The sequence below is a fragment of the Magnolia sinica genome, chromosome 3, assembly GCF_029962835.1.
Source record: "Magnolia sinica isolate HGM2019 chromosome 3, MsV1, whole genome shotgun sequence".
Taxonomy (NCBI): Eukaryota; Viridiplantae; Streptophyta; class Magnoliopsida; order Magnoliales; family Magnoliaceae; genus Magnolia; species Magnolia sinica.
In genome coordinates this window covers 108911707-108928023 of record NC_080575.1, presented here as the reverse complement: position 1 = coordinate 108928023, position 16317 = coordinate 108911707, and the positions used below count along the sequence as shown (strand labels likewise).

Here is a 16317-nt window from a genome sequence, read left to right as displayed (position 1 = left end):
TGTGCAGTCCAAGTTCATGAAATCATGGTGCTGCGGAAAGAAACTCAATTAGAATAACAACAAAAGACGTACAAGTTTGAATAAATCCCGCATGCAACCCTACAAAAAGACAGAATCGGAACACAAGAATTGATGCATCCAGACCATCCAATTGTCCAATCAAGCCAGATTGGACACCAATAATGACTTGGTGTTGTCAGGACCATCTAAAGGGTTCAGATTACATATCAAGCTTAGATAAGTGATCAATGCTCAGACCCATCCATCCATACTGAGAAAATATCAGGACCATCCAACATCCAGATTGAATATTTAGACTAAATAAACATAACCCTCCACATTGAGCTGGTGGAAGATCAAGACCATATAAATGGTCTGGATGGATGTTTTGTACAAGATTGACAGTCTGAATAGACTGGTACCTACACTTCTAATTGATTGCCCTGACTGAAAACCAGCTGGACTGTGGGATCCACCGATCCACCCTTACATCCTATAAAGGCCTTTCACAAAATTAAATATTTTGGAGGGGCTTGTACAACATTACTGTGTGCAGTGGCGAGTTTTGAAATCATTACTTAAAATTCCATCTCTTGAATGTGATTCCCAGTATAAGACAAGCTGTTGGGATTGTCCAGCAGTCCATTTATTGGCTTATTCATAAAGATTGTGACAATCCAAAGGGTGGAATTGATCTACAAGTGGTTTTTGTATATTTCAATTCAGTCTAAGTTCAATTCCTTTGTGTTTGCTACGTCAAGAATTACCTGAAATGAGCTTTTCCCATCAGCAGGGCTATCATAAGATTTCATGTGAAGCATAACAGAATCAAAATGTGGAATAATAGCAGACTCAGCAGGCACCATCAATCCACATATTCCAAGCAATGCAGCTGCACAAATCGATCGAAGCAGACTTGATTTGCCGCCACCATTTGGCCCAGTAAGAAGAAACAATGATTGCATTATGACTGTATTCTGTATGGCATTGCCTTGTGCTGCATCAAACCAATATGGTGATAAGCCTATTATCTCCATTTTGTTAATTTCTTCAAGTGATTCATTTTCCTGCATCCAATTTCACATAAATCTCTAAGGGTGCGGGATTATCAGCAAGAAAACGTATTAACCAGAGTGTAGTTCATATTTGCATATAAAAAAAGGCAAGAAAATTATATGCAACTTGGAAAACCTGGGAGAAATTTTAGGATAAATATTGGCAAACTTGAGATAAAAAATCTGTCATGGTCCTTTTCTATTCCCCTTTATAGTAGGTTGTGTAGTGAAAGCAGTGTTTCAAATAGCGCCTGTAGCGTAGCGGTAGCGTACGCTACGTAGCGTAGCGTGGCCGTAGCGCTACGTAGCGTCCCAAATAGCGTACTACAGTGGTCGTAGCGTATGCTACAGCTACGTAGCGTGTAGTGTTCGTAGCGTAAGCTACAATGTATTTTTTTACTATTTTAGTTTTTTTATTATTTTTTCACGTTTTCTTTGTTTCTAATGTTGAGGAATGTGACACTTGTATTGTACTTGATACTTTTAACCTATGGGATTTTTATTTCTTTTCATAATTGTGACTTGTGGTTTCAATTAGACATTATTAATTAAAGTGGTTTGCTTAGGAAGTTGTTGATGTGATAATTATTTGATTTGGCTTATGTATGTGGACTGGCTTTTGATAAATGATAACTAATAACTTTTTTGAACATGCTTATAATTGATAAAATGAATCATCTTTTAGGCATTTTTATATCTTTTTCCTTTTTTTTCACTATTTATTATATTTGTCCTATTTTTAAATTAAAAAATAGAAATATCGTGTAGCTTACGCTACACGCTACGTATTTACGCTACACGCTATAGAGGGCTGAGCGCTACGCATCACACTACCGCTATTTAAAACACTGAGTGAAAGTTGGTGAAAATGGACAAATAAATCCCAAGACCATCACTAATCATCCTAGCCTTGTCCCAGCTATTTGGGCTCGCTTTCTCATGATTGCTTGGCAAAAGTTCAATGAATGGCAACTTACCAGACATCAACCCTCCTTTACCTGGGCCTAGTGGCAACTTGCAGACCAATCAAATAATCAAAATCGTCCAATCAATAGCAAGAAAAATTGACAATCAAGATCAAGCAGAGAAAAAACAGGGCCAATCATCATTTTGAAACATTAGCTCAATAGTCCAACCCTCTCCAGCACACCAATCAGATGATCCAACTAGTGTTCAAGTTATCGGCGATATAATCGATAATATCGGTATCACCAGGGTGGCGATACAAATACCACTGGAAATGAGGATATTTCCTGGTATAGGCAATATTTTGGTGAAATATCACCGAAATATTGATAATTTCATGTTTTGCCAAAATATCACCAGTTTGTCAATACAAATATTTCATTGTATCAATTGTATTGACGATATTATCGCCAATACAGCCGGATAAGGGGGGAAACATGAGAAAATCATACAAAATTTGGAAAAAAAAAAATAGAAAAATTGTTTTTTAAGGAAACTTTTAAGGGTCCTAGTTAGGGAAGTGGATTTCAACCACTTTTCTTCATTTTTCATTAATCAAATCTTAGTTTGGGAGGAAACGGGTCGGAACACAAAAGCTGAGAAAATTTCAAGAAAAAGCTTTTTATTCTTCATCTTGGCATGGGTTTCACTATAAAGCCATGTCTACACATGATTGTCAAGCATTAACATAGACTTGAATTGAAATTGTCAACATTTGGGAGGTGGAAATTGGTGAAAATTAGAAATAATAATTTTCTCCATTTTCTCCTCTAAAATTGGTAATTAGGTGAAATTTTTATATGTTATTGAGAGGCAGCCGATATATTGATTCACCAAAAGCTTTCCATATTTCAGGACTTTTTTAAATATTTAAGATTATGAAAATGCGAATAAAAAATCAATTTAATTTTAAAAAATAATTATATTGTTTCATGAAATACTCTCATTAATAACTTCTATTATGGATGGATATGAGTGATCTGTAGCATTTTTTAATGAAAATTATTTTTCAAAGACTTAAAAATTATGAAAAAAAAAATGTTTACTAATGTTGTCAAAACTGTTATTGTATCACAAATAGTAATAAGGGTTGAATTGTATCGAATCACAAATCGTATTGTAAATCATCTGATTTTTTATGATTTACTTAAAAAATTGAAGAAACTCTACAAAACATAAATAAATCAGGAAAAAAAATTAAAAACTCATCAATCATCCATTCCCATCAATATGCACCAAGTAATACCACCATATCATGAAAAGTGTTAGAGGATTCTTACCTTTCCTTTATTTTTTGTTGGTAAAAAAATTTAGCTTAAAAGCATACAAGAATCCTTTAATAATTTGTGTTATTTTTCCCTTTCTTAAGTTTAAAATCACATTAGAAAAGCAGCATTTGATTCTATAGACTGGCAAAAAAAGATATTTTAATTTCTAACCATTGTTACCACAATGCATATAGGTAAACATGATCAAAACCATCTATGAATAACATTCCAGATAAGTCATGGACATGGTATTAAAAAACAATTGCATTACGACCGTAATGGCTACTACGTAACAGTAGCAGTGGTGACCCTTACAAAATATGGGGCTGTAACGCCCAATCTGAAAAAATTGGCTCATAATGAGCCAATACATTTTTTCATTAAAATAAAAAATAAAAAATCAACCATTATAGAGCCATAACAGCCATTATGAGGGGTATAGTGACTGTTATGAGGGTGTAACGGCTGTTATGGTCCACTTCATAATAGCCATAAGGCTGGCCGTTACAGCCATTGTTATTGTTATTGAATACTATACCAATTTGGTGTTTCAACCAATTAAGAAGTAAGAAATCATAAGAAATACGAAATGATTTAACATCAACGAGAATATCTAAGAAGTAAGAAATCATAAGAAAATGCAAAATGATTTAACATCAAAGAGAATATCTACCACGTAATCTCTTGTGAAGAACATAATAAAGTAATTGACCTCTTCTAAACGATTCTTAAAGCCCCTACCAATTTAAAAACATAAAGCCAAGTAAAGCTTAAAACAGAAAAGCACTAGTATAATTCGAATCATAAATCAGGATTTGAATCATAAATCATAGGATTCAAATCATAAAATCGTAGCATTCATCTAAAAAAGGTATTCAAGGTGGGTTCAAATCGGTTTGCTTAAGATTCAACTCAAATTGTAAACTGTAAATCATAAATCGTAGGATTTTGATAACACAGTTATTTACTTATACAAAAACTAATAGTCAGATAGGTATGTTTTTCATTTCCATTTTTTTTGTCTTACTTATCATTTATTACTTGCATTTGGATGACATGAACTCATTTTGGTTACTATTGCACTGGTTTTTTACGACAGCACATGGTTTAGGCCCCCATCAAATGTAAACTATTATGTATGGTTCTTATTGCAATATTTTGATTCCTGAATATATAAACATTTTTCTTTTAGCATCCCCTGAAGTTTCACTGAAAAATTCCACCTTTTCTCCATGTTTCCGCAATGTTTCCCTCAGTCAGCAATATTTTTCCGGGTATCAGAGATATTGTCAGAGATATCAATACATGTTTCCATAGCCCTAGTCATCAATACATGTAATGATACCGATACTACAAACATTGGACCCAGCCCATCTGATGAATAGCATGAAAATTGACAGTCAAGATCAAGTGGAGAAAAAATCCAACCAATTGCTGTTTTAAAACATCACTCAATAGATGTTATGGATTGCTATTTGCTTATGATTCGAAAGAAGCACTTCGGTTAGATGATGTCAACCATCCAATATATGACTTGTAAAAAAATGGAAAGTTAGGGCAAAATGCTGAACGTTCAGAGTGTCAGGATCATCTCGATTGTGTGACTTTTGCACCATGGATTGACCTTGGTGATGCGGAATACATGGATAGTATAGATCGATGATCAGCAGTCCCACATGCAACTCAAAGCTTTGGCAACATTTCTAAAATCCCTGTGAGAGAGTGAGAATAAAAATAGAAACAATCACTTTTTGGACTTCTCTTTCATTTTCCTTCTTCTATTACTGAATAATTTATGTATTTTTTGGGAAAAAAATATCTGAAAATTTTCACAAGATCAAAGAATATCTTAAGAAGTCTGAGAATTTTGTTACTATGCTAGTAACAATGTAAAATATGATGAATGCGGATGGCATTAAATGACATGTGGACCAGCCAATCGTTAATCTGGATTGCCCTTTTTCAGTACCACTATTGGCAAACCATGTTTCAAAAAGCATACTGCTTAGATGATCCTAATGATCTGATAAATAGCATGAGAAATGGGCAATCAAGATTGAGCAGAGAAAAATAGGCTAAATCATCATCCTGAAACATCAATTCAAGATGCCCCATTGTAGATTGCTTATGATTCTTAAGAAGCACTTCCATCATGTGATACTAATCATCTGATCTATGGGTCGTAAAAGCAGACAGTTATACGAATGAACAACAAACAAATGCTGAGGATCATCTAGTCAATGAGATTATTTGCATCATTGCCCGTCAATAGTGGTATGGAACAATTGGACAGCCCAGATCAATGATTAGGTGTCCCACATGACATTTAAAAGCTTAGAGGGCATTGCTAATATCCCTATGAATGTGACAGATTTTAGCATTTGCCTGTGATGAAAGAATCTCTGACAAAAGCTGATTGCTTTGGTTTCCTGAAACTGAGACGAAACGATCTACAAGCAACTCTGTCAGTTAACACAAAGATATTTTTCAAGGTTAACTACATCATCTAGGTATTGCTTTCTAGACCCAAAATAAAATGAAGTATCCTCAACTCTCTGTATTTACATCATTAATAGCCACAAGTTAATTATAAGGTCAAGTAAGCAATACCGAGGATTTAGAGAACTCAACAAGGGTAGGAAAAACCCATTTTCTTCTTCTCCCTTCACTGCAAAAGTGTGAATAAAATCAAAATCAGAATGCTGAATAGAGTTGCAGAACATTCAGGAAATACTAAATATACACAAACATGAACATTATTACTTGGAAAGTAAAAGACCTGTAAAACAACTGCTGACTAAGGCAAAGGTCAAAAAAGAAGAAGAAGAAGAAGAAGAAGAAGAAGAAGAGAGTAAAAGAGGCATTGCATTATAGGATCCACTTAAATATACAAAAACTATACCTCACATGTAAGAATAATGCCCTCGCTATGACAAGCAACATTGAAGAGAAGACAAGGACATTTATTTCAGTCTGCAACTCAGCAGAAAGCCCTCTCAACAACTCCAAGACCTCAGCCTTTGCCTTAGCGCATGCCTCATGGTACCTAAAAAAGAGACAAATTATAGCCAACCAATCATCATAATAAACTTGACAATATAACAAGAAACAACATATTGAGAAAGTTTGACATTTTATGCACTATACATCACCTATTTAATGCATCCTCCACCTTGCTTGTGGTAAACCATTCTTCTCCCACCTTTCTTCCTTTTGAATCTGTAGCAGGTTTGAGCAATTTGATTTGTTCTTCCCCATGGCTACCAGACCAAACAGATGGCGCAAAACGTTTTCCCTTGAACCAAACAGCTTCATGCTCTCTTGCATAGGATATCTCCCCCTTTGGACCTCCAAGTGGGGACATAACAGCTTTTACTCTTAAAATGATAGGAAGCAAATCTTCTGTAACCTGGATAAACAGAAAAGTCCTCTAAAATTATACTATCGAAGCAGTGAAGAGGTGTCAATGTAACATCAGTCCACAACAGGATAAACTTTTCAAGATTGCAAACACTCCAAAGAAAGCCCAAATGTCTGCTATGACCAAAAAAATCATGTTGAACTAGACAGCTGCAAATGGATTGAAAAGAGATTACTTCCACAGTACTTCGGTGATAATAGTATCGAGAGCTGTGGACTTCTAGTTCCATGCAGATTGAGGATGGAAGGGTTACACTCGTAACAAAGGCTAGGTTGCTATGCTTCACACTTTTCCTAGGTGCGCACACACACTCACACCTGCATATGAATCTGAGTTCTGAAACTAACATAGTTTCCTTAAACATAGAACTATTGTGAAAACACCCTGCATGATGCCCTGTGCAATTTACTTTCCATATTATGTTTCTTAAATGAAATTATCTTTATTTTGTGTGGGTCTGTGCACATCCAGTGCACTTGTTCAACTGCTTGAGGTTAAAGAGAAGGGCGAAAAAAAACCACATGGATGAATTCGATAATCTTTAACTCAGGTTTTGTGTTGGCTTATGCAGCTCAGGCGCAATGCACATTAGGCACCGTAATTATGATTAAAAAATAGCTAGTGTCCCCGTCTGCAACTACCAACGTTGTGTGCAGTTGATTTGGACACTTAACAACAGCCAGTATCTCAAGGAATGAAACAACGCCATGAAGTGGATTTGAGATTTCCTCAAAAAAAAAAACTTTTTTCCACTGCAACTGCTGCTATAATTTCAATGAAAAGAACATGACCAATGAATATACCATGAAATAGATAGAAGTAACAGAGTAGGGAAACACAGTGCAAATAGCACAAAATTACACGTAGCAAATTTGAATTACATTTGCAAGAAACAGATATATCAGAGCAGAATATTACAATAAATGATCATCACAAGGAGAGTCTCTGAGACGTACTGCTTTAGATAAGGCTTCAGCTGCCCTCTCCACTTCTGCAAAAGCTTTTTCTGCATGAACCCTCTTCACACGACCTTTCCATGAAGACTCCATATCCTCAAAGAAGTCTTCTGGAATGTTTGGGAAAGAACTTATTTCATGATCTTTTTCACCATCCAGGGAGACAATTTCACCTATTCTGTGAGAAATTAATTCACACTCCTTTACCTACACGAGAATAAGCATAGTAAGCTAAGGAGCAAAGTCAATCAGATACCCTATACACAGAAAACAAGAAATATGCACGTGAAGTTTCTACTTTGAGGCTGAAGTCAGACTCCTTAGCTATAACAGTGCAAAAAAATCAAACAAGAGACCCAATTTTTAAATCCTGCAGAGCTCATTAAGCACAGAAACTTGCTGCATTGGCAAGTTCCAAAGTTTGGAGAACATCAGACATATGCATTCAAAAATATAATAAATTACAAACAACAATAAATTATATAAAACACCAAGACAGACAGTTTAACACACTTGAACAGCTTATTTAATTTATCATCAAATCATATTCATGATTATCTAAGAATAACACCTGCTGTGAGACATTTGAAATAACAGCATATATAGGTGTAGGGTTTTGCTAACATCCCCGCCTTCATGGGCATGTTAGCAACACCCACAAACCTTTTGAATATCAAGTGGTACAACCAATCATCAATCAGATTCATTCAATAGTACCATTGGGAGCAAGCCATGGTGCCAGAATCACACCAATCGGTTGATCCTATCTCTTTGAATGTGGCTAATCTGTTACAACCATCCGTTTTTTATGAGCCATAGATCACATGGTTAGAGTCATTAAACCAAAGTGTTGCTTTGAAATCATAAGCAATACAAAGTGGGATCTGCCAAATAAATGTTTCAAGATGATGATATTTCATTTCCCTGCTCAAACTTGACTATCCATTTTCCATGCTATTGATCGGATGTTTAGGATCATCTGATTGTAGTAATTTTTGCACCATGATTTGCTCCCAGTTGTATAAATGAATGAACAGTTCAAGTGGATTACAGGTATCCCATGTGGCATTTAAAAGCATTGGGGACTAACGTCCCCATGAAGGTGGGGACATTAGCAAAACCCTTACATATATAGAGATAAACACTTTTTTTTAAAGGATAGATATAAACACATTAAACGGACATGTGTACTTAAAACGTTGAAAAAACGAATCTTCAGAACCCAAATGTACGGTTTACAAAGAAAATAAGATGGCAAGTTCAATGAACTAAACATCATGGTGTAGGATGTGAAATTTCATGTTGAATAAAAAATGCACTATAGATAAACGAAAACTCAGAAAAAACAAACTGGGATCTTATTCGCTACTTGGTTTGATTGACATCATTTGATCACTTGGTAAACAAACAAGGTATATTCTGTTCATTGCCTCTCGCATACGGGCATATTTGTGGGATACACAATACTAATAACATAGCCGGCCATGGATGGCAGCCCATTTGACAATTGCAACATGAAAATGTAGATCTAAGTGGGTATTAGAGAGTATGCAAATTGAAGGAGATAAAACTAAGAAAGAAAACTCCATCAACTATGCTGTTGAAGGGGATTTTTCTGTCTCACCTGATACCCACTTTGGCTCCCTTAACTAAAACGGTCTAAAGGCTTAATTTTGGAAACAAATGACGCATGATTCTATACTAAATGTTTTGCAGATTCCAACATTTATCGTTTAGATCACTGATGCCATTCTAGCCTCATAGGTTTAAGACACGGTTGGTACTTTAATATTTACTGCTTATCCTGGAGATCAAATCTAGAAATCTAACTTGCTGTGTAAGACTTTTTTAAGATAACACAATTTTATCAAAAGCAAGAGATGAAAAAGAAAAATCAACCATCACCCAGTTTATCCTGAACAGGTAAAAGAACCCCTACACAGCCCATGCAAAATCACAATGCATGCAAAAATGAACCATCGACCACACATTCCAAAGGCATAAGATGCACACTAGATGCTAAGTTACAAAAGCTTTAAAAATCATGCAACCATGTACCAGGGTCTTGCATTCAATCTTCAAACCAGTTGCCACCCAAGTAGGGTCTAATAACATCTGCAGGATTGCAGAGAGCTCAGAGCTTCCATACATATGTGAAATTTCATCAACAACATTCTTGATTCTTCGGAATTCTATATGATTAGCCTCCTTAGACTCCAGCAGTTTCACAAGCTGCAAAGAATAATGCAAATCTCAACATTCTAACCAATAGAAGGAAATGATACACAAATAAATTTGTTTGGACAATCCTAACGTGGAACAGATAGGAAATTTAATCATCAGTAAATAATTAAAAACAAAGCGGAAAAAAATTCTGGAGAATGTTAATGTAGTTTAACATAGAATCCACACTTCTTTTCTTTTTTTCTTTTTTGGGAGGAATAGAACTCCACACAAAATTGGGATGGAAAAGAGTGATAACAGAGAGGAGAGAGAAACAAGATAACGAAATATAGTAAATAGTGAATATTATAGTACACTCCATAATACTACTGCAGTAACCCCGCAGGGATAATCAAGGGTGAGATTTAAAAATGATTAGTGGTTGATATTAAGTCTAGATTACGGTACATGGTTTGTAGATTCCATATGGTTCAAGTGGTTTGTGTATAGACCCACCTCCTTCATCTATAAAGAAAATAAACTCAGTTGTGGGGGAAGAAAGCCATTATAATGAACTACTTTGAATTGGGTGGTTTGTGTAGAAATTACTTCTTTTTTCCCTCAAATATCCACTTCTCTCTCTTCCTAAAAACCCCTAATACCCTATCCCTATATCAATAAGCCTTATGGTATTTCCATAGCTTTTTTTCTCTCTTTTTGATGCATAGTTGAAAATATATCTTTGCATATATTGATCATGCAATCCTATTTGTGATTACACAAGACGAAAACATTTATCTCTTACCTCCCTCTCTTGTTATGGCCGTTCGCAACATCTAATTTATGCAAACTGGACATTAGACATGCTTCAATGTAGCACAGAAGCAGTTGTCCGACCTGGGATCCTAGAAATCCCACCATGTTGAAACATCCGTAGATATATAAATGATGTTCAAGAACGTAGTCATTTTTTTCTTATCAGTACAAATTATCATATACATCATAGATGATAATGCACAAGATGTAGAAAGATGATCATCATAACTAGAAGCACATTAGAACTGCATAGTATATAAACTCTTCTAAAATACAAGATAAAAGATGGAGTTTTTATTTTCGTTTCCTAGCACGGAAATTTTAGAAAACAAATAGTGTTTGTTACATAGACATAGTTTGACTTCATACAAGATATCATGGAATACTGTATCAATTACCAAAAAAAAAAAATTTGCATCTTCAACTCAACCATGTGTGTATCAGTATAAATCACTATCTAAAACAGTAGTGCCAGCAGCCAGAAAAGAAAACAAATCAAAACAGGGAAAGGAGGCTATAATAATATGTTATACACAAAATACATATATTGTCTGTAATAACAGGATTAACATAATATCATTTTCAGAATCATCAGAACCATCAATAACAATTGTGTAAGATCATCATAGCCATGTCCTGACTCTTTGGGGTCGCTTCGCCTTCTCATGATTGCTTTGCAAAATTTCCACAACAGGCACCCTATCTAATATCAACCCTCCTTTACCCAGGCTTGGTACAGGCTAGCATATCACGACCAGGTGGAGCTGATCTCTTAGGAAAAGTTAAAAGGTAAAATCCGGCAACCCAGATGTGCAAGGCAGCATGGTAGAAAAGGGAAACCAGGTGACTGTTTCCTCTTTCCACCTTTTTTTTTTTTTTGGCCTGCCCATTTAAAACTGCCCAAGAAAGCTTCCTCATAAAGGTGGTATCCAGCCTTGCTGGATAGCAATTGGTCTCATCAAAGAACCATGTGAGATAAGCAAAACCTAAAGAAGTTAGCACTGAGACAAAATATCATTCTCTTCTGATGAGGCACCAAGAATATAACCTTTGCAGCCGATATACAAGTAAACTCAGGAACCGGACAAGTTATGTTGCTCATAAGCTTGCATGTTGCTGCAAAAAGAACTATGATTTAGTACATGTTAAAGTATTAGCTCACCAATGAAATGAATCAAAGACAAACTGAAAGGCCCCAAAAGTACTATAATTCAGTACCACATTTTAAAGCATTATAGCTCAAATATGAGATGAATCCAGTACAAAGGGCAAAGTGGGGAAGTGAATAAAATCTAGAATGAGAAAACAAAAATTATTAAATGCACACAATTTTGATATCCAATATTTTTATTTTAAAAAAATGAAAAAAGGACTTATGCATGAGGAAACAAGATTTTGAAATAAATGATAATCATTTACATTAGAAAACAGACTCATATTGATAAATGACCGAGATTTGTTCTGTTGCTTTCCCCATATTCATTGTCTGAGAAACTAAAATCAGTGGAGATTACCAATTGGTAGGACGAGATAATCTTTTGATGTAAAAACCAAAAAGGCATTCTAGGAAAACCGCAATCCAAGAAGTGGCAGAAAAGAATTCTGCTACACTGCATTTCTCCAATTGCCACCCAACCAATGCAGTGTATTTTAAAATGAATAGACCCAGGAATTATTCCATTTGTCACCAAATAGATAAAAGGAAAAGTCAATAAGTAAGAAGCAGAGGTCCTCATAATCCCCCCAGTAAGCTGACTGATACTCGTTAATGAGAAGATGCAATGTCTCCCTGAAATCAATAAGCCAGAACTGAAAATATCTTAAAGACTCATAACCAGCACCACCAGACACATAAGCCTCAATGTCAGTGATGGGTAAGAAGCAAGGTATTCAATAACGGTAACAATGGCCAGCCACAGTGAAAACCGTTGCGTCACATGCCATAACTGTTGAAATTTATTTTTTAGAAAAAAAATTACTGGAATTTTTCCAAAATTTGAGAGGATTTCAAATATGCGATCTTTTCTAATTTTGAACATGATTATGATGGTGTAATAGTCCATTCTTTCGTAAGAATGTTGTCTTGGGCTGTCTGACTATTTTATTAATTGATACACTTAGACTGACTCCGATTTAGGGGATCACTAGAATGCCCCCAAATTGACCCAAAATTAATGTAATTTATTGCACTTATCCCATTAACGCACATCCCTAAGCATTCGACATCATTCCCCTACTATTTTTTTTCAATTGAAATTAAATTCGGATGAATAGTGTCGCCGATTTAGGGAACGACTCGAATGCCCCCAAATCAGCCCCAAATTCATGTAATCTGTGGCATTCATCCCACTAATGCATATCCCTAAACATTTTTAGCATCATTCCCCTCAAGCAATTTTAAGGAAAAAAAAAATGAAATTAAATCTGGATGAATGGTGTAGTTATTTGGTGGACCACTCAAATGCCCTAAATCGGCCCAAGCGCATGCAATCCATGGCTATCATCCCACCAATGCATATACCTAACCATTGGGATGTCCTTGGACATCAGTTCTCCTAAGTAATTTTTTAGAAAATAAAATTTGAAATTAAGTTATAATGAATAACATCGCCGATTTGGGGGACCACTCAAATGCCCCCAAATTGGCCCCAAATGCATGCAATTTATGGCACTCATCCCACTAATACATATGCCTAGGCATTTGACATCATTCCCCCCAAGAAATTTTAAGAAAAAAAGTTAAAATTAAATTCGGATGAATGGTGTCACAAATTTGGGAGACCACTTGAATGTCCCCAAATCAACCTCAAATTCATGATATCTATGGCACCCATCCAACTAATATACATCCCTAAGCATTTGACACCATTCCCACAAGTAGTTTTAAGAAAAAATTCAAATGAATATTTTCATAGATTTGGGGGACCGCACGACCCCCAAATTGACCCCAAATTTATGCAATCTGTGGCAGTCATCCCACTAATGCATATCTCCAAGCATTTGACATCATTGCACCCAAGAAATTTTAAGAAAAATTGAAATTAAATTCGGATGAAGTGTCGCTGGATTCGGGACCACTCGAATGCACTGGAGCATTTCCTCAAAATTATGCTTATTTCATCATCTGGCTATCAAATCGTCGGACATTTATTGGACAATACAGAATGAAAATTATTTGGAGGCCCTGTTTCAACAAACAAAAATCAACGGTTAGGATCATTCAAACAATTTGATTTTGAGACTGACTTAACAAAAGCAGTCCCCCATTTTAACCGGTTCAGTTGATTTAATATATGCTGCATGTACAATTTCTAAGTGCAAGTGTATCTGGTGACAGTATCAGCGATGTCGATACATGTTTTCATATCCCCAGTCATCGATGCATGTCAAGCTACCGCTACTCTGAACATTGATAAGGACCAATCTACTCATCAACCAGGTGATCAAGTGACCTGGATGCATTAGATGTCCTGTCATGAGGATTTTTCCGTTGACATGTGGTTTCGTTACTGCAATAACCAAGACAAAAGGAAAACCACATGCCTGTTTCTCAACTCTTGCGACCAATTTGGACACAAATGTATGGTAAACAGTGAGATAAGTACCCACCAAATTGCAGAAACCAGACTTGGACACAAACTAAAGATGGTGGGAGTCAACCATGACTATTGGCTGACGTATAAATATGGAACCATATAATTCCAGGAAAGAGAAAACCAGTAGCAATGAGCACAAGCAACGAGGAAAGATGATAAGCTACTAAGGAAACAACTGCATGATATGCAATTATTTAGAGAGAACTTTCCAGCTAACAATGATGATTAAAAGCTCCAAAATCATGAAAAATATGTAGTGAAGATTGATAAAATTTGATATCACACCAAAATTGATAATAATGAAGCACAACTAAGGCTGAAGCAGGAACATACACCCAGCTCGGTATCCCAACTGGTGTGCATCACTCTCATGACGCGGCATAGGCCTGGGATCAAGTCTTACGATGGACGCGTGGGGGAAAAAAAAAAGATCCAGGAGCAGACCACGGGCATGATGTCCATACTTATCAGTAGAGACCATAACCAAAAGAATAAACAAATGCAACATGAATGATATGAGGAAATAAAATATGGCGATGTTATGTACTAAATAATCATGAAATTAGCAATAGTTATCAGTGACCATATGATAATAATCAAGCAAAATGTGACTTTCAATGTAATCAGAGTATAACTAATAAAAAATGCCCTCACATTGAATTGCTGACGCAATCACATATGGAGGAGGATTAAGAAGAAGATCTCTGATATACCTGAGGAAAAAACACATAACAAAAATGATATAATATTTGAAGCATCTTCAATGCTGTGAAGCAACAGAAATGGCACAGTAAGTGTCCAAGTAGTTCATAAAAAGTAGATACCATAAAAGACATGAACAAAGGTAAAGGAATGTTAATTAGAAAGATTGCAGTGGTAGTATTTAAAAAAGACTGAAGCAGAGAAAGGAAAATATGCATTGTTGTAAACATAATCTGCTATAGTTATGTACACACACACACATGTTCCTTTTGTGATTTATGGTAAAACCACCCTTGGATGTCATTACCAAAAACATAAGATCCATCAAGTGAAGCTAAGGGAAAGGATTCATTCTAAGGTTTAAAATCTTGGTTTTGGCCAGCAATTTTTGGAGTTTTGGCGTCTGAGGGCTGTGTTTGTTGAGATGTAAGGATATTTTGAGTGTATTTGCTTAAGATAGTACATGTAGATGTGTGTGAGGGGTATATCTTTGTCGTTGGGGGTATTTCTATCATTTTCTTATGATTAGACTTTCCAAATAAAATCAGAGAGAGACGTGAGAGAGTATTCACGTTTTCATCTCCCCATTCTCCTCTTTTTTCCTCTTATTCTTTCTTCTTTTTTCTTCTCTTTTCTTTCATTCTTTCAAAGGTTTTAATCTGTCATCTTGGTATCAAAGCCAGCACTACATCCTATGTTCAAGTCTTCGAAGGAGTGAGTGCCGCCACAGAGTGGGCTGCCGCAGATGTCGGATGTGAAACGTGGTAGAATATTACGATCCAAGGGTTCAATAGCCCAACTTGACACATTCCATCAGTCCTAGGCTTTTTGGCGTATTGGTTAGGTTCTTAACAATTGGTATCAGAGCATTATCCCCCTGAAGAGATGCACCGCGAGAAGCGAAGAATGTCTTGGAGACATGAGTCAGCATTCATAAAATAAGGGGGAGACATGAGAGAGTATTCACACTTTCATCACCCTATTCTCTCCTCTATTTTCCTTTTCTTCTTCTTTCTTATTTTTTCTTCTCTTTTCTTTCATTCTTCTAAAGCTTTTAATCGTTCATCTATGTTTTCATTTTGGAGTTATATTTTTGGCCTGCGATTTTTGGATTTTTTTTTTAAAGATATATATATATATATATATAAGAAAAGGTAAACAGAGAACAAGAGAAGAACCAAACAAAGAAGTTGCAAAAAGGCAGCCAAAAGAAAAGAAAAAGAAACCTAGAAAAACTCTAGGTTTTTTGGAGTTATTGGCATCAAAGAGTTATGGCTTAAATCTTTGAGTTTTGGCATCTAAGAGTTATGTTTCCATTTTGGAATTGGGTTGTGGCATTTTTGTGATGTTTTCACTTGGACAAGGAGTTATGGT

At 35.6% G+C, this 16317-nt stretch overlaps 1 protein-coding gene across 7 annotated transcripts in view; it reads right to left on the bottom strand.

Annotated features, from left to right (window-relative positions):
• Positions 1–16317, bottom strand: part of LOC131240647 (DNA mismatch repair protein MSH1, mitochondrial) — a 76187-nt gene that overhangs the window by 13687 nt on the left and 46183 nt on the right. For 6 of the 7 annotated variants that reach the window (XM_058239015.1, XM_058239017.1, XM_058239018.1 and 3 more), the window contains 8 exons: positions 14896–14954; positions 11694–11761; positions 9725–9898; positions 7667–7873; positions 6442–6698; positions 6192–6335; positions 5900–5957; positions 768–1067 (listed from right to left, as the gene is read on the bottom strand). In XM_058239015.1, coding sequence (XP_058094998.1) covers positions 768–1067; positions 5900–5957; positions 6192–6335; positions 6442–6698; positions 7667–7873; positions 9725–9898; positions 11694–11761; positions 14896–14954 — 1267 coding nt within the window. The remainder of the gene's footprint in view (positions 1–767; positions 1068–5899; positions 5958–6191; positions 6336–6441; positions 6699–7666; positions 7874–9724; positions 9899–11693; positions 11762–14895; positions 14955–16317) is intronic. The other variant, XM_058239020.1, reaches the window with a different exon arrangement.